The sequence below is a fragment of the Oncorhynchus kisutch genome, linkage group LG23 (assembly GCF_002021735.2).
Source record: "Oncorhynchus kisutch isolate 150728-3 linkage group LG23, Okis_V2, whole genome shotgun sequence".
NCBI lineage: Eukaryota > Metazoa > Chordata > Actinopteri > Salmoniformes > Salmonidae > Oncorhynchus > Oncorhynchus kisutch.
Window position 1 is genome coordinate 29,246,046 of NC_034196.2, and position 19,059 is coordinate 29,265,104.

General features: G+C 44.4%; 1 protein-coding gene across 4 annotated transcripts in view; it reads right to left on the reverse strand.

Moving 5' to 3' along the window:
- LOC109868817 (adipocyte enhancer-binding protein 1) overlaps positions 1–18,024 on the reverse strand; it is a 38,901-nt gene extending 20,877 nt beyond the window's left edge. Inside the window, exons 1-7 of one of the 4 annotated variants that reach the window (XM_031802982.1) lie at positions 17,187–18,019; positions 1,957–2,247; positions 1,511–1,594; positions 1,214–1,258; positions 1,071–1,115; positions 829–888; positions 137–214 (exon numbers count right to left, since the gene is read on the reverse strand). In XM_031802982.1, coding sequence (XP_031658842.1) covers positions 137–214; positions 829–888; positions 1,071–1,115; positions 1,214–1,258; positions 1,511–1,594; positions 1,957–2,247; positions 17,187–17,430 — 847 coding nt within the window. In that variant the 5' untranslated portion in view covers positions 17,431–18,019. Of the gene's footprint in view, positions 1–136; positions 215–828; positions 889–1,070; positions 1,116–1,213; positions 1,259–1,510; positions 1,598–1,956; positions 2,248–17,186 lie in introns of all 4 variants that reach the window. The other 3 variants (XM_031802981.1, XM_031802984.1, XM_031802983.1) reach the window with 3 other exon arrangements.
- Positions 18,025–19,059: the final 1,035 nt, after the last annotated feature.

Below are 19,059 nucleotides of genomic sequence, written 5' to 3' on the forward strand. Positions count from 1 at the left end.
GCTCTGGGATACGAACCAACGCCCTTTTGGTTACTGGTCCAATGCTCTTAATCGCTAGGCTACCTGCCGCCCCTCAAGTGAAGTTGAAGCTGCTCATGAATAAAGATGAAAACCAGTGTTGAGGTGATTTTCTTACTCTTGGGTTCGGCATGTACTGGGATCTTCCTCAGCCTCTCCTCCTCTTCCTCCTCCCACTTCTTCCTCAGCCGCTTCACTGTGATGCATGATGGGAAAACAAGATGTGACTAGGCATGTTTACACACGGTCATGGCTCACCAAGCATCAAATACTTACACATGTGCTGCTGCTAGTAGAGTACTGAATATTACAGTCACTGCCATTCTGTTTTCCCTCCAATAAGTCTGCATATTCTTGTAAACATATGTTTCACTTTATCCAATGAAACCTCTTCTCAAGCAGACAGCCTGCAGTCCTGCACACACTCAAAATAAGCGCCAACACCCTCCTACCCTTTCTCCCTTCTTCCCTCTCTTTCTCCCTTCCCCTTCTCGCCCGTCTATCTTACTGATGTCTACCGGCCCAGGGCCCCAGCACATGGCAGTAGCTGTTTTGATAAACTGTCTTTCTATCCTTCTCCCGCCCAGTCCCCTCTCTCTCTTCCTCAATCCACCCCCCTCTCTCACACACAGCCACAGTCCTTTCCTCCCTCCACTCCCCAACACTGACAATGTTGCAATCTACAGGCTATAATGGTTCTTGTTGCATAAACAATCCGGTCATCTCTGTAAGTGAATGAACACATAAGGGGGCCCTAAAGGGACAGGGCTACAGGTTGCTCTCTGTCAGACAGATAAAAGAGATTCAGACCTTTTTCCTCCTTCTCCTTGCGAGCTTTCTCTGCCTCCTCCTCAAGTTGTTTAGCTGCCACTGTGGAGAGAGAGAGCAGAGGTTAGAGAGATTAAAGAGAGTTTAAGAGAGGTTAGACGGGGGTGCTCTTACCAACACGATCACACAACGAAGGCAGACAGTACAGGCTGATTGTACAGGTGATCATACATGACCAAACAATTGCAGGAAAGACAGACAGACATAACGTGTAATGTACGTACAGTCTGCATAATCATACTCTTCGTACCAGGGCACTGTGGTTTCCTCTGAAAGAACATGTGCATGCATGGTAAATACGTTGAATTATTCAAATGTGTCGTTTCGACTTCCGCCCAATTCATTTGTTATGTGATGGGCTATTTACCTGATACATACATGATGACCTCAGTGGTAGTCCTCTCTCTGTCCACTGTTAGAGATGGTAACAGAAATGTAGATGTCTTAGAGGGCTGAACAACTACTGTACTGTACAGGAAAAGCAATGTGTTTCCTCTCAACTTTCACAAACATTAGAAATGGCTTTGACAACATGAGTGTTTTGCTTTTGTTGTAATAGCTTATTGGTGACATATGATCATAATCTTTGCCAAGCTAAATTCATGCTTCAAATCAGAGAAGACTGGATTGAAAGTGATAGATCGTTGAGTCATGACAGACATACGCTTGGTGTCCCAGTAATCTTGACCATGCTCTGTCAGGGTCTTGGAGCCAGCAGAGAGAGGTGTGTGTCCCGAGGGTCTGCTGTCTACTGGGCAGAGACAACACGTCTCAGTCGTCTCGCATTGCAAATTAATGAGATTATACTGTACCACTACATTTTATTTTTTAACTAGGCAAGTCAGATAAGAACAAATTCTTATTTACAATGATGGCCAGGGAACAGTGGGTTAAGTGCCTTGTTCAGGGGCAGAAAGACAGAATTTTACTGTCGTTCGGGGATTCGATCAAGCAACCTTTCGGTTACTAGTCCAACGCTCGAACCACTAGGCTACCTGCCGCCCCTAAATTAACATGGCCTGCTTGTTTTTAAAGGTATGACATGAAAAAAAGCAACTCATAGGGAACAGATTAGAACAGAGTTGTCCTAATATATATATATATACGTACGTCTGTCCCAGCCCAGCTCAATCAGGAGTTTCTCCTCCTCCTCTTCCAGACTGGGTCTTCTGGTCACCGGCTTCACCCCCTCCTCCTTCCATGCTGTTGTCTTGGAGGCCTTGGTAGCTTTGGGCTTTGTGACCTTAGGTGCCTTGGTGGCTTTAGGTGCCTTGGTGGCCTTGAGCTTCTTGGGTGCCTTGGTGGCTTTGGTTTTTTTAGTGGGTTTCGGGGCTTTGGGCACCTTGTTGGCTTTCTGCTTCTTGACTTTGGCCTCCTTATCTGCGGCTTTCTTTGCCCTGGCTGAAAAGAGAAATGGAGAGAGAGAGAGGGAGGGAGGGAGGGAGGGAGAGAGAGAGAGAGAGAGGGAGAGAGAGAGAGAGAGAGAGAGAGAGAGAGAGAGAGAGAGAGAGAGAGAGAGAGAGAGAGAGAGAGAGAGAGAGAGAGAGAGAGAGAGAGGGTGTAAGTGAGAAAGTGACCACCACAATTACTTCACCCCAGCCCCATCCAGAAAAATTGAGAAAGAGAACACAAGGTTGAATCAGAATATGGGACCACTAAATACAGCATGAAAGAGAGAGAGAAGTAAACAGCGGAAATCTCTCCACAGGTATCACTTTGCCCTCTCTTTCTCCCTCTCTTCTCCCCTATTTCCTGAAGGGCAGGTCTGATCACATTCCTCCTCTCGCACAGTGTTCAGTGGTTCAGTAATGACACATGGTCACTGCTTTGTTTTGGTTTCAGATCAAGCAGCCAGCCGGCCAAACCCGCTGTGTTGACGTCCCTGCTGTCGACATCTGTCTAACTATTCCTGGTTGATTAGCTGTGGATAATGCTTAATTTGGTATATGTTTGTAGAAAGGTTTAGTTTGTAATGAAAAGTATTAGTGATTGCGATCCTATATGTAATTACCCTCAGACTAGCAGACAGACACAGGACTGTATGAACAGCGAAGAGCTTGTTGTCTCCCAGTAGACTTAAGTAGACCAGCTCCTGCAGCTATGTTATTGTTCCATGATGACCTAGCTGTTTAAAATGTAAATGTCAACATCCTCACACACACAGCCAGGCCAGCTAAACACACCAACCAGTAAAATGTCTGTTCTCTCTTGGTCTACTCACCTGTTCCACTAACATCCGATTGGTGGGTGAGGATGCCCCTCAAGTGCTGTCAATCAATGGGGTTATACTACAAAGTCAGTGAAAACTCAAGCTTAAAGAAGGGGGACGATCTTCCATGAAGATACATGGATGTCTGAATGTAAAAACAAGGAAGCTCCCAACGATCCCTGTGCCATCATGAATCATGCCATTTTTTCACAAGACAAATACATACATCTTGTAATTTTGATTCATAATTTGATCTCCATGCAGCACAACCAAATAAAATATCTCTCAGTGGTCCCGGATTCTGGCAATTCAGCCTTATTATGTTACCTACTTCTAACAGTCATGAATGGCTTTGGAAAGAACTAGTAGGCTTATGGCTTTGGAAATAACTTATGGCTTTGGAAAGAACTAGAAGGCTTATGGCTTTGGAAAGAACTAGAAGGCTTATGGCTTTGGAAAGAACTAGAAGGCTTATGGCTTTGGAAAGAACTAGAAGGCTTATGGCTTTGGAAAGAACTAGAAGGCTTATGGCTTTGGAAAGAACTAGAAGGCTTATGGCTTTGGAAAGAACTAGAAGGCATATGGCTTTGCTCCATGCAGTGGAGAATGTAATACTGTGCATATGAAACGTAAGTTTCATTGTTACAACTGGGCCCGGTCATACATTGTCTTTCCCATTTTCGGTATTTTGAACAAATTTATATTTTAATCTTCTTATCAAGGGCCTGGGTATGCAGGAAATCAACAAAAATCTTACATTTTTAAATAATATATTTAATCAGATTGCCAAATAATGCAATATTTCATCTAAACAGCATATTATATCACGGCTGGACCAGGTCATGAGACCTCTGTCACGTGTGCTCCCTCTCCGGCCTCTAGGTCACCAGGTTGCTCATTATGGCGCACACCTGTCACCATCGTTACGCGCACCTGCGTGTCGTCAGACTCACCTGGACTCCATCACTTCCCTGATTACCTTCCCTATATATGTCACTCCCTTTGGATCCTTTCCCAGGTGTCATTGTTTCTGTTTCATGTCTGAGTGTTGTTAGTGTTTCTTGTTTTGTATTATGTGCCGTTTATTTATTAAAACACTCACTCCCTGAACTTACTTCCCGACTCTCAGTGCATGTCATTACAGACTGAAGTTGGTTCTGCCAAGAAAACACTTTTAGACCTCTAAGTGCATATCACAGTAACGCTCTCCCTCATCACTGAATTACTGTAGTGTTAGCCACACATACACACATGCAGATGCACGCAAACACGCACATACACCACGCAGTTACTAAAAACCCATAATCAGCCACACCACACCGTTACTCACAACTCCATACAGCAGGGAGTCTTTCCACTTTTCCACTACGAAACAAACACGTAAAACGTTATAACTTTTTATCAGCACAATTAAAGTAAATACTCTCAGTTACAAGACAATTGTATATGTCAACAGGCTTTTTAACAAATTGGTCTTCATGATGATTGGTTGATAATAAACTCTAGGGAGAAAACAAAGGGTCTAGACGTCAACCGTCTCGACCGAGAACATGTTGTTGACAGATAGCTAGCTGTGTGGTTTCTAAATGCAAAGCAAATGTTAGTTTTCCTATCTGTATGTGCGGCTTTGGCCTCACTGCACAGAGGGAAATGGCGAGAGAGAGGGGGATGGAAAGATACATGAAAAGGGGAAGGGATGGAAAGAGAACCCAGTGAACCATCGCTTATCACCCTGTTCCTGTCATGAGTCAGACCAGATGTGTTTGCCATCTATACAAGCACCAAACTTAATAAGGATCTGCCCCTTTTTTAAATTTTTGCCTGAAATGACATAGTCAAATCTAACTGCCTGTAGCTCAGGCCCTGAAGCAAGGATATGCATATTATTGGTACCATTTGAAAGGAAACACGTTGAAGTCTGTGGAAATGGGAAAGGAATGTAGGAGAATATAACACATTAGATCTGGTAAATTATAATACAAAGAAAAAACCAACCGTACTTTGGTATTTTTTTGTATCATCATCTTTGAAATGCAAGAGAAAGCCATAATGTATTATTCCAGCCAAGGTGCAATATACATTTTGGCCACTAGATGGCAGCAGTACATGTGCAACGTTTTAGATTGACCCAAAAAAACATTGCATTTCTGTTCAAAATGTTGTTTCAAGACTGCCCAAATGTGCATAATTTGTATATTAATAACTTTTTATGTTCAAAATTGTGCACTCTCCTCAAACAATAGCATGGTATTATTTCACTGTAATAGCTACTATAAATTGGACAGTGCAGTTAGATTAACAAGAATTTAAGCTTTCTGCCAATAGATATGTCTATGTCCTGGGAAATGTTCTTGTTTTTAAAACCTCATGCTAATCGCATTAGCCTACGTTAGCTCAACATTCCCGTGGAAGGGACACCAATCCCAATGAAGTTCACATACACACACAGTACTGAACTGGAATGTTTCCTGTTTCCTGTGAGTAATTGTGAGTAATTTTACAGTGAGATGCTTAAGGGGTAACTGACTCAGACGTGTTTTACAAGACAATTCTACATGTCGGAACTGTAGAGAAAAGTTTTCAGAAAAATATTCCATAAAGTTCTGCTGCTCAGTTACTCTCCCTCTCAGGCTAGATAGAATCAGGCAGAGAGGTTTCAGAGAGGAAACCACAAAATATGGCGCTGTACTGTATGGCTGCCGTTTTGTCAGCTCCAACCCAACTTTGTTATTTAAACATTTTTGTTGTTGTTGATTTTCTTCTATTTTTTATTATATTATTTTCACAAAATGTATCCACTATCATTTCTTATAACCGACAAGAACTTCTGAACATCAGATTGGCATATTTACTTGCCTTAATTCCAGCTTCAACTTCAATTCATATACTCTGGGCTCTTTCTGTAATTCTGACCCAACTTTCGGGTCCAAAACGAAACACTGGCATTACACAGGTAAGAGAGGGGGAGCCTGGCAAGATTAAGGCGAAGGGAAAACAGGCCACCTATTCACTCCATTCTATTGGACAATGTACGGTCACAGTTGGATGACCTTTGATCGCGGATTTGCTACTGACGGGACTCTCGTAACTGCAATATTCTCTGCTTTTCTGAAACATGGCTTTCGTACAACATGGCTACCCAACTCAATGGATTCTCCGTTCCCTGAGCGGACTGGACAGTGGAGTCAGAGATGGGGAGGGGTTTGCCTTTTCATCAACAACAAAATGGTGACTGACTCGAGCGCAGTGGAAGTCTCGACCCATTGTTCACCGTCTTGGAATACCTGATGGTCAAATGCCGACCCTTCTACCTCTCGAGGGAGTTTTCAGCTGTTATCTTGACTGTTGTGTACATTACACCACTGGCCAGAAAATATAAAAAGCTGAACCTTAACGAACGGTACGAGGCTATAAACAAACAGGAAAACTTGCACCCGAAGGCTGCTTTTTTTGTTGCCAGTGATTTTAATACCTCTTCATTGACGCATGATGCCAAATCTCTTTCACCACTAGCGTTGATAAAGTCCTAGACCACTGTTACTCTACCCACAAGCAAGTATACAAGGCCCTCCCTCATCCCCCATTCGGCAAATCAGATCATGACTCAGTACTCCTGGTTCCTGTTTACAGGCAGAAGCTCAAACAGGAAGTACCCTTGACTTGCTTTGTTCAGAAATGATCATCAGAATCAGAGATTATGCTACAGGACTGCTTTGCTGGCGCTGATTGAAATATGTTCCAATTCTTCGGCAATGACATCGACGAGCTAACCACCTTCGTCGCTGGCTTCATTGTCACAGTGAAGAGTCACTGCTTTCCCAATCAAAAGCCTTGGATTAACATTGAAGTTGGCGCTAAGCTAAAGGACAGTGCTACCACACACAGGGCTATCGCGGACAACCCTGAGCCTACGACTGAGGACAGAATAAGTACAAGAAGTCCTGGTATGACTTCCGCAGAGTAATCAAATGAGCAAAAGGATATTGGAATAAGGTTTAATCATATTACAAAGACTGCGACTCCCGCCGCATGTGGCAAGGGCAGCAGTCCATTACAAATTACAAAGGAAGACCCAGCCGGGATCTGCCCAACAATGCTTCTCTACCAGACAAAAACAATGCATTTTATGCACGCTTCGACAATAACAACACCATACTGTGCTTGAGGGCTGCAACCGACCCAGAGGACTGGGTGATCTCGCTCTCCGAGAGGTTTTTAATCAGGTCAACACTCGCAAGGCCTTGGGGCCGGATGGTATTCGAGGGCAGTTCTTAGAGTATGAGCAGAACAGCTGGCAGGCATATTCTGTAGTCTGTAATGCCCACACGTCTTAAACTGATCATCATCAATTCTGTTCCCAAGAACTCTTAAGGGTTCATGCCACAATGACTACAGCCTTGTAGTATTCACATCTGTAATCATGAAGTGCTTTGAAAGGCTGGTTATGGCACATATCAACTCCATCATCCCAGACACTCTAGATCCACTCCAATTTGCACACCGCACCTACAAATCTATAGATGACACAATCTCAATTGCACTCCACACGGCCCTTATCCACCTAGATAAGAGGAATACTATGTGAGAATGCTGTTCATTGACTACAGCTCACCATTGTTCCCTCTAAACTTGTCACCAAACCTAGGACCCTGGGACTGAACACCTCCCTCTGCAAACTGGATCCTGGACTTCCTGATAGGCCGCCCCCAGGAAGTGAGGTTAGGCAACATCATCTCCGCCACGCTGACCCCCAACACGGGGTCCCCACAGGGGTCTGTGCTTAGTCCCCCCTGTTCTCCCTGTTAATCCACGACTGTGTGGCCATGCACGACACCTTCATAAAGTTTGGTGATGACACGGCGGTGGTAGGCCTGATCACCGGCAATGATGAAACCAACTACAAATCAAATCAAATTGCCACATGCGCCGAATACAACAGGTGCTTAGTTACAAGCCCTTAACCAACAATGCAGATCAATAAATATAATTAATAAAATATTTAATTAATAAATAAAATAATGAAAGAAAAAAGAAACACAATAAAATTACTATAACGAGGCTATATACAGGGGGTACCAGCACCGAGTCAATGTGCGGGGGTACAGATTTGTCAAGATAATTTGTACAAGTAGATAGTGGTAAAGTGACTATGCATAGATAATAAACAGTGAGTAGCAGCAGCGGGATCAATGTAAATAGTCCGGGTGGCTATTTGAAAAATTGTTCAGCAGTCTTATGGCTTAGGGGTAGAAGATGTTAAGGAGCCTTTTGCTCCTAGACTTGGCACTCCGGTACCGCTTACCGTGTGGTAGCAGAGAGAAAATTCCATGATTTGGGTGACTGGAGTCTTTGACAATTATTGGGGCCTTCCTCTGACACCGCCTAGTATATAGGTCATGTATGGCAGGAAGCTTGGCCCCAGGGATGTACTTGGCCGTGTGCACTACCCTCTGTAGCGCCTTACGGTCAGATGCTGAGCAGCTGCCATACCAGGCAGTGATGCAATCGTTCAGGATGTTCTCGATGGTGCAGCTGTAGAACTTTTTGAGGATCTGGAGATCCATGCAAAATCTTTTCAGTCTCCTGAGGTGTAAAATGTGCTGTCATGCCATAATCACGATTGTCTTGGTGTATTTGGTCCATGATAGTTTGTTGGTGATGTGGACACCAAGGAACTTGAAACACTCTACCCACTCCAATACAGCCAAGTAAATGTTAATGGGGGCATGTTCAGCCAACCTTTTTCTGTAGTCCACGATCAGCTCCTTTGTCTTGCTCATACTGAGGAAGAGGTTGTTGTCCTGGCACCACACTGCTAGGTCTCTGATCAGGCCTACCACTGTTGTGTCATCAGCAAACTTAATGATGATGTTGGAGTCATGTTTGGCCACTCAGTCGTGGGTGAACAGGGAGTACACGAGGAGACTAAGCTCGCATCCCTGAGGGGCACCAGTTTTGAGGATCAGCGTGGCAGATGTGTTGTTGCCTATCATTGCCACCTGGGGGTGGCCTGTCAGGAAGTCCAGGATCCAGTTGCAGAGGGAGGTGTTTAGTCCCAGGGTCCTTAGCTTAGTGATGAGCTTCGTGGGCACTATGGTATTGAACGCTGAGCTGTAGTCAATGAATAGCATTCTCACATAGGTGTTCCTTTTGTGCAGGTGGGAAAGGGAAGTGTGGAGTGCGATTGAGATTGTGTCATCTGTGGATTTTGTTGGCGCGGGATGTGAATTGGAGTGGGTCTAAGGTTTCCGGGATGATGGCGTTCATGTGAGCCATGACCAGCCTTTCAAAGCACTTCTTGGCTACCGATGTGAGTGCTACGAGGAGGTAATCATTTAGAAAGGTTACCTTCGCTTTCTTGGGCACAGGGACAATGGTGGTCTGCTTGAAACATGTAGGTATTACGACTCAGTCAGGGAGAAGTTGAAAATGTCAGTGAAGACACTTGCCAGTTGGTCTGTGCATGCTTTGAGTACACGTCCTGGTAATCCGTCTGGCCTGCGGCATTGTGAATGTTGACCTGTTTAAATCTCTTGCCAACATCGCTACGGAGAGCGTGATCACACAGTCATCCAGAACAGCTGGTGCTCTCATGCGTGCTTCAGTGTTGCTTGCCTCAACCCAGAAGCCAGCCACACCAATGTGTTGGAGGAAACACCATGCACCTGGCGACCTGGTTAGCGTGCACTGCACCCGGCCCGCCACAGGAGTCGCTAGTGCTTGATGAGACAAGGATATCCCTACCGGCCAAACCCTCCCTAACCTGGACGAGGTGGGAAGGACTAGGCCAATTGTACGTCGCCCCATGGACCTGGTTGGGATATGTACGTACGGTCACTGTGGGGACGACGTAGTCGATGCACTTTTGATTGATGAAGCCGGTGACAAAGGTGATATACTCCTCAATGCCATTGGATGAATCCTGGAACATTTTCTAGTCTGTGCTAGTAAAACAGTCCTGTAGCGTAGAATCCGTGTCATCTGACCACTTCAGTATTGAGCAAGTCACTGGTGCTTCCTGCTTTAGCTTGTAATTATTATACGAGGGAGAACTTTGTATGCATCTCTGTGTGTGGAGTAAAGGTGGTCTTTTTTCCCTCTGGTTGCACATGTGACATGCTGGTAGAAATGAGGTAAAACAGATTTAAGTTTGCCTGCATTAAAGTCCCCAGCCACTAGGAGCGCCACTTCTGGATGAGCATTTTCTTGTTTGCTTATGGCCTTATAAAGCTTGTTGAGTGCAGTCTTAGTGCCAGCATCGGGTTGTGGTGGTAAATAGATGGCTAAGAATAATATAGATGAGAACTCTCTTGGTAGATAGTGTGGTCTACAGCTTATCATGAGGTACTCTACCTCAGGCGAGCAATACCTCAATACTTTTTTAATATTAGACATCGCGCACCAGCTGTTATTGACAAATAGACACACTCCCCCGCCCCTTATCTTACCAGACGTAGCTGCTCTGTTTTGCCGATGCACGGAAAACCCAGCCAGCTCTATTTATACATGTCGTCGTTTAGCCACGACTCTGTGAAACATAAGATATTACAGTTTTTTACGTTTTATTGTAGATCATCCAGTATATTTTCCAATGATTGCACGTTAGCCAATAGTAAGGATGGTAGTGGTATAAGGGCACAAGGCGAGACCCAAATACAGACACAGGAGGCAGCTGTTTGAGCTCCGATATTTATTATAGCAAAAGGGGTAGGCAAAAGGCAGGTTGGGTACATGCGAGAGTTCATAAAGCAGGTCAGAGTCCAAACGGTACAAGACGATAGGCAGGCTCGATGTCAGGGCAGGCAGAGTGGTCAGACACAAAAACGCTGGTTGACTTGACAAACAAGACGAACTGGCACAGAGAGACAGGAAACACAGGGATAAATACACCAGGGATAATAAGCGACACCTGGAAGGGGTAGAGACAAGCACAAGGACAGGTGAAACAGATCACGGTGAGACAAGTGGAGGTTTACTCACTCGCCTACAAATTCTCACAAGGCACCCTGACCTCCGCCCCCTTTTTCTCCGTCTTTTCTTCACGCAAAGGATGGGCATTCGGGCCTGGTCTCAAGAAAGCAGTATATTCCTTGCGTCAGACTCGTTAAAGAAGAAATATTTGTGCAGTTCGAGGTGTGTAATCGCTATTCTGATGTCCAGAAGGTATTTTCAGTCATGCGAGACAGTAGCAAATCAAATCCAATGTTATTGGTCACATACACATGTTTATCAAATGTTATTGCGGGTGTAGTGAAATGCTTGAGTTTCTAGCTCCAACAGTGCAGTAATATCTAACAAGCAATATCTAACAATTTCATAAAAATACACACAATGCACACAAATCTAAAGTAAAGGAATGGAATTAAGAATATATAAATATTTGGACGAGTTATGTCAGAGCGGCATAGACTAAAATACAGTAGAATAGAATAGAATACAGTATATACACTTGAAGTTGAAAGTTTACATACACCTTAGCCAAATACATTCTCAGTTTTTCATAATTCATGAATCCTAGTAAACATTCCCTGTCTTAGGTCAGTTAGGATCACCACTTTATTTTAAGAATGTGAAATGTCAGAATAATATTAGAGAGAATTATTTATTTCAGCTTTTATTTATTTCATCACATTCCCAGTGAGTCAGAAGTTTACATACACTCAATTAGTATTTGGTAGCATTGCCTTTAAATTGTTTAACCTGGGTCAAACGTTTCGGGAAGCCTTCAACAAGCTTCCCACTGTAACGGCGTTCTTCGTTTGTTGAAAGAGAGGACCGAAATGCAGCGTGGTGGTTACTCATGTCTTTAATGAAAAAAGTGACGGTACATGAAATAACGATAAATACAAAAAAACAACAAACGGAACGTGAAACCTAATACAGCCTATCTGGTGAACACTACACAGAGACAGGAACAATCACCCACGAAAGACAAAGCGAAACTCAGGCTACCTAAATACGGTTCCCAATCAGAGGCAACGAGAATCACCTGACTGCTGATTGAGAACTGCCTCAGGCAGCCAAGCCTATACAACACCCCTAATCAGCCGCGATCCCAAATACTACAAACCCCAATACGAAATACAATAACATAAACCCATGTCACACCCTGGCCTGACCAAAATATATAACGAAAACACAAAACACTATGACCAAGGCGTGACACCCACAATAAGTTGGGTGAATTTTGGCCCATTCCTCCTGACAGAGCGGGTGTAACAGTCAGGTTTGTAGGCCTCCTTGCTAGCACACGCTTTTTCAGTTCTGACCACAAATTTTCTATAGCATTGAGGTCAGGCTTTGTGATGGCCACTCTAATACCTTGACTTTGTTGTCCTTAAGGCATTTTGCCACAACTTTGGAAGTATACTTGAGGTCATTGTCCATTTGGAAGACCCAATTGCGACCAAGCTTTAACTTCTTGACTGATGTCTTGAAATGCTGCTTCAATATATCCACATAATTTTCCTCCCTCATGAAGCCATCTATTTTGTGAAGTGCACCAGCCCCTCCTGCAGCAAAGCACCCCCACAACATGATGCTGCCACCCCCATGCTTCACGGTTGGGATGGTGTTCTTCGGCTTTCAAGGTTATGTCGATATGGGACTCATTTTACTGTGGAAATAGATACTTTTGTACCTGTTTCCTCCAGCATCTTCACAAGGTCCTTTGCTGTTGTTCTGGGATTGATTTGCACTTTTTGCACCAAAGTACGTTCATGTCTAGGAGACAGAACACATCTCCTTCCTGAGCAGTATGACTTCGTGGTCCCACAGTGTTTATATTTGCGTACTATTGTTTGTACAGATGAACGTGGTACCTTAAGGCATTTGGAAATTACTCCCAAGGATAAATGAGACTTGTGGAAGTCTACAATGTTTTGGGCTGATTTATTTTGATTTTCCCATGATGTCAAGCAAAGAGGCACTGAGTTTATAGGTAGGCATTTGAAATACATCCACAGGTACTCCTCCAATTGACTCAAATTATGTCAATTAGCCTATCAGAAGCTTCTAAAGCCATGACATCATTTTCTGGAATTTTCCAAGCTGTTTAAAGGCACAGTCAACTTAGTGTATGTAAATGTCTGACCCACTGGAATTGTGATGCAGTGAATTATAAGTGAAAATATCTGCCTGTAAACAATTGTTGGAAAAATTACTTGTGTCATGCACAAAGTAGATGCCCTAACCGACTTGCCAAAACTATAGTTTGTTAACAAGAAATGTGTGGATTGGTTGAAAAACAAGTTTTAATGCCTCCAACCTAAGTGTATGTAAACTTCCGACTTCAACTGTACATATGACGATATCTAAAAGATATCTTAACCGCCATCAATAAGAAACATTACTGTGCAGCCGTATTCATTGATCTGGCCAAAGCTTTCAACTCTGTCAATCACCACACCCTCATCGGCAGACTCGACAGCCTTGGTTTCTCAAATGATTGCCTTGCCTGGTTCACCAACTACTTCTCTGATAGAGTTCAGTGTGTCAAATCGGAGGGTCTGCTGTCCGGACCTCTTGCAGTCTCTATGGGGGTGCCACAGGGTTCAATTCTTGGACCGACTCTCTTCTCTGTATACATCAATGATGTCGCTCTTGCTGCTGGTGAGTCTCTGATCCACCTCTACGCAGACGACACCATTCTGTATACTTATGGCCCTTCTTTGGACACTGTGTTAACAACCCTCCAGGCAAGCTTCAATGCCATACAACTCTCATTCCGTGGCCTCCAATTGCTCTTAAATACAAGTAAAACTAAATGCATGCTCTTCAACCGATCACTGCCTGCACCTGCCCGCCTGTCCAACATCACTACTCTGGACGGCTCTGACTTAGAATACGTGGACAACTACAAATACCTAGGTGTCTGGTTAGACGGTAAACTCTCCTTCCAGACCCACATCAAACATCTCCAATCCAAAGTTAAATCTAGAATTGGCTTCCTATTTCGCAACAAAGCATCCTTCACTCATGCTGCCAAACATACCCTTGTAAAACTGACCATCCTACCAATCCTCGACTTCGGCGATGTCATTTACAAAATAGCCTCCAATACCCTACTCAACAAATTGGATGCAGTCTATCACAGTGCAATCCATTTTGTCACCAAAGCCCCATATACTACCCACCATTGCGACCTGTACGCTCTCGTTGGCTGGCCCTCGCTTCATACTCGTCGCCAAACCCACTGGCTCCATGTCATCTACAAGACCCTGCTAGGTAAAGTCCCCCTTTATCTCAGCTCGCTGGTCACCATAGCATCACCCACCTGTAGCATGTGCTCCAGCAGGTATATCTCTCTGGTCACCCCCAAAACCAATTCTTTCTTTGGCCGCCTCTCCTTCCAGTTCTCTGCTGCCAATGACTGGAACGAACTACAAAAATCTCTGAAACTGGAAACACTTATCTCCCTCACTAGCTTTAAGCACCAACTGTCAGAGCAGCTCACAGATTACTGCACCTGTACATAGCCCACCTATAATTTAGCCCAAACAACTACCTCTTTCCCTACTGTATTTATTTTATTTATTTATTTATTTTGCTGCTTTGCACCCCATTATTTGTATTTCTACTTTGCACATTCTTCCACTGCAAATCTACCATTCCAGTGTTTTACTTGCTATATTGTATTTACTTTGCCACCATGGCCTTTTTTTGCCTTTACCTACCTTATCTCACCTCATTTGCTCACATCGTATATAGACTTGTTTATACTGCATTATTGACTGTATGTTTGTTTTACTCCATGTGTAACTCTGTGTCATTGTATGTGTCGAACTGCTTTGCTTTATCTTGGCCAGGTCGCAATTGTAAATGAGAACTTGTTCTCAACTTGCCTACCTGGTTAAATAAAGGTGAAATAAATAAATAAATAAAAATGAGATGAGATGAGTAATGCAAAATATGTAAACATTATTAAAGTGACTAGTGTTCCATTAATAAAGTGGCCAGTCATTTCAAGTCTATCTAGGGCAGCAGCCTCTAAGGTTCTAGTAATGGCTGTTTAACAGTCAGATGGCCTTGAGTTAGAAGCTGTTTTTAAGTTTCTCGGTCCCAGCTTTGATGCACCTGTACTGACCTCGCCTTCTGGATGATAGCGGTGAACAGGTAGTGGCTCGGATAGTTGTTGTCCTTGATTATCTTTTTGGCCTTCCTGTGACATTGGGTGCTGTAGGTGTCCTGGAGAGCAGGTAGTTTGCCCCCAGTGATGCTTTGGGCAGACTCCACCACCCTCTGGAAAGCCCTGCGGATGCAGGCAGTGCAGTTGCTGTACCAGGCGGTGAAATAGCCCGACAGGATGCTCTCAATTGTGCATCTGTAAAACTTTGTGAGGGTTTTAGGTGCCAAACCAAATATCTTGTGGGTCCTGAGGTTGCGCCTTCTTCACCAACACACTGTCTGTATGGGTGGATCATTTCAGTTTGTCAGTGATGTGTACGCCGAGGAACTTTAAGCTTTCCACCTTCTCCACTGCGGTCCCGTCGATGTGGATAGGGGGTTGCTCCCTCTGCTGTTGCTTGAAGTCCACAATCAGCTCCTTTGTTTTGTTGATTGAGAGGTTATTTTCCTGGCACCACACTCCCAGGGCCCTCACCTCTTCCCTGTAGGCTGTCTCGTCATTGTTGGTAATCAGTAGCAGCAACATTATGTAGCAGCAACATTATGTACAAAATAAGTTACAAACAATGCAAAAATAATAATTGCACAGTTGGTTTTGAGCCCGTCAAGCGCCAGTCATCCCCTCTGGCGCCATTACTACAGGGAGGAGGTCTGTGACCTGGCAGTGTGGTGCCGGGTCAACATCTTCTCCCACAACGTCAGTAAGACCAAGGAGCTGATCGTGAAATATAGGAAACGGGGGGCGAGTACGCCCCCCATCCAAAATGACGGGGCTGCAGTTGAGGGGGTTGAGAGCGTCAAGTTCCTCAGTGTCCTAATTACTAAGGACTTAAAATGGTTTCTTCACCCTCAGGAGGTTAAAAAGGTTTGGCATGGGCCCTCAAATCCTCAAAAATGTTATACAGCTGCACTCACTATTGTGAGCATCTTGACTGGCTGCATCACTGCTTGTTATGCAACAGCACTGCCTTCAATCGCATGGTGCTACAGAGGGTGGTACGGACAGCCCAGTACATCCCTGGGGCTGAGCTCCCTGCCATCCAGGACCTCTATATCAGGCTGTGGGGAAGGCCCGTAAAATCGTTAAATGCTCTAGCCACACCAACAGGTTCCTGAACAGCTTCTATCCCTAAGTCATAACAGCTAACAAAATGGCTAATCAAACTATCTGAGTTGACCCTTGTATTTTATATGTGGCACTGTCTCTATGCATACTCACAGGACTCTACCCACTCACGCATACTGACACTCTAACACACACATAACATGCAGACATATTTATTCTGAATCTACACCAACGCACACACACTCACGTACAAGCATCATATAAACTTCTGCTACTCTGTCCATCATATATCTTGATGCCTAGTCACCTTACTTAGAGTTTGCAAGAAAGGCATTTCACTGTACATGTGCACGTGACATTAAAACTTGCAACTTGAACACAGCCGTGTGTCTGTACTGATGTAGGATCTTAATTTGAGCCAGTTTGCTACAGAAAGGAAATAATCCTGCAGCAACAGGAAATGTGAATTATTATGTGGATTATAATTAACGGACATCTTTGTAGGGGTTGATACAGTTTTTGTTAGGGCAAATCTAGTCTGAAATGTAAATGTGGAAACAACAAACTTTAGAAAACTTTTAAAAACTCAAGTACACTGCAAGTTTGTATTTCCTGCTGTGCAGGACATTTCTCATCAACAAAAGAGTGATCAAATTAAGATCCGTCTGTAGCTCATCAGTGTGTGACACATGCAGCTGTGAGCTCTACTAGACCACGTTCATCTCTGTTAATAGCTCAAGGTCAAGGTCTCCACGCATGTTAGTGAACATACTCTAACAAGGGAAAACTGGGCCAAGTGTTTGGTAAGTTTGTCCCCAAGAGGTTGTAACAGGGATGGCTAGTTGATGGACCTCCATGAATATACAGTCAAGAAAAGGATAAAGGACAAAGAAGAAGAAGAAGAGGAGGAGAACAAGAACTAATGGAGTCACCTCTTACCTGCCTCCACCTCCTCTATGGATTTCTTCTTCTTTGGTTTGATCTCCTCCACCTCCGTACCAGGGTCGTCCATCATAACGTCCTCTCTCTCTTCCTCCCACTGTCTCCCATGATCCACAGGTCCAGCCTGTCTTACCTGTGTCTGGACACCTGTGGTGTCCTGTCCCTCTACACCTCCATCCCAGCCTAGAACACAGCAACAGAGGGCCAGAGACACCGACAAACCCAACAATGCCCCCCTCATCGTCTTACTACACTCAGAAGCAGGACCGGACTAAATCAGCCTACAGCTTAAACCAGATTTACCAAGAGCAGCACTGGCAGTGGAACCTGACCCCAGCTCTAGGAAGGCAAGAGAAGCTTCCTCAGTTACTCTGCTTGCACCAACAAAACAAAGAAAAGGTTGCAGGCCAAATGGCCCAACTCCTGTTTCAGTGAAGCACAAAAGGCCCCAGGCCACCCCCAGTCTCTCACACAGACCAGTCAGAACCGTCAGCTAACAGATGACTTGCATTTGCTAGACGGGCAACAACACAGAACATCGAACAACAGTCCTCAGGTGTAGAAGAAGTCTCAGTTGGAGTCAGTCTGTCTTGTAGAGTCTCTGAGAGCTTGAAGAGATGAGTTCTGGTTGGTTCCTTCCAGTAGCCGTGGAGTCTGAAAGAAAATTTGTATAAAACTTTGGTGTGTAGAATGCTTTGGTGTGTAGAATGCTTTGGTTTGTAGAAAGCTGCGGTTTGTAGAAAGCTGCGGTTTGTAGAAAGCTGCGGTGAAAGGTTTGGTGTGCAGATGTGTACAGAGCGCAGGCCTGTTTGGTGGTGGAGCAGGAAAGAGCTGTGGGCTCAGGGCTTTAAAGCAGTCTCCTGGCAGAGAACGAAGAAAGGAAACACAGACGCATGCAGGAGTCTGGAGTCTCAGCAGCAGTAACACAGCACACCTCCTGGCTCCCGTCTTTCCTCGCCCTCTCACTCCTCCGCAGGCACCCCATCTCCTTCTCTCACACTCAACATAGGGGAGGGGGTCTTCCACATGTCACGTTGCAGGGGAGAGGGGACAGAGAGAGAGAGAGAGAGAGAGAGAGAGAGAGAGAATAATTTAGAAAAACATTTAAATGCAGAAGTTGACAATAATTAATTTCCAGAGTAAGTACTATACTCTTGCAACAAAAAGACAAATGTGAGTCAGTCTACTGAATCCACCCAGGACCCATTTTTCAATGAGTTCAGAAAAAAGGAAAACATTTTATTGGAGAGGAAAACTCATTCCATGTTTAAGAATGTACCCAAATCGTGTGGTTGGGAATAAGTGTTTTAGCAGACCTGGTAAAACACACATGCACACACACGCACGCACGCACGCACGCACGCACGCACGCACGCACACACACACACACACACACACACACACACACACACACACACACACACACACACACACACACACACACACACACACACACACACACACTCCCACACACACACTGACCCAAACAACCCAGCTCAGCTCCACATGCCTCCAGGTCATACAGAGATGTCAGGACCTGTCCCTGTCTCCTTCTCTGCTCTCAAGTGGAAAACAGAAGATAAAGAGAGAAAAAGAGAGATAAGAGTGTGAAAGAAGGGTGTGAACTGGAAGTGAATTCGCTAAAAAAATACGACTTTACACTGGTTACCAATGGTGGGTCGGGACCTAGTGGTGGGTTGCATCTGATTCCTTGTGAGGTCTTTGCTTAAGACTGGGTTCAGGCTAGAAACATTGAATGAGAATGGCCCCAGAGGTTTAAGTTGATATCTGTGATAAAATATGACAATAAACAGTAATAACATATTAATGTGTTTATTGCTATTCATTCCTCTGAGACTTTATCTTCTAG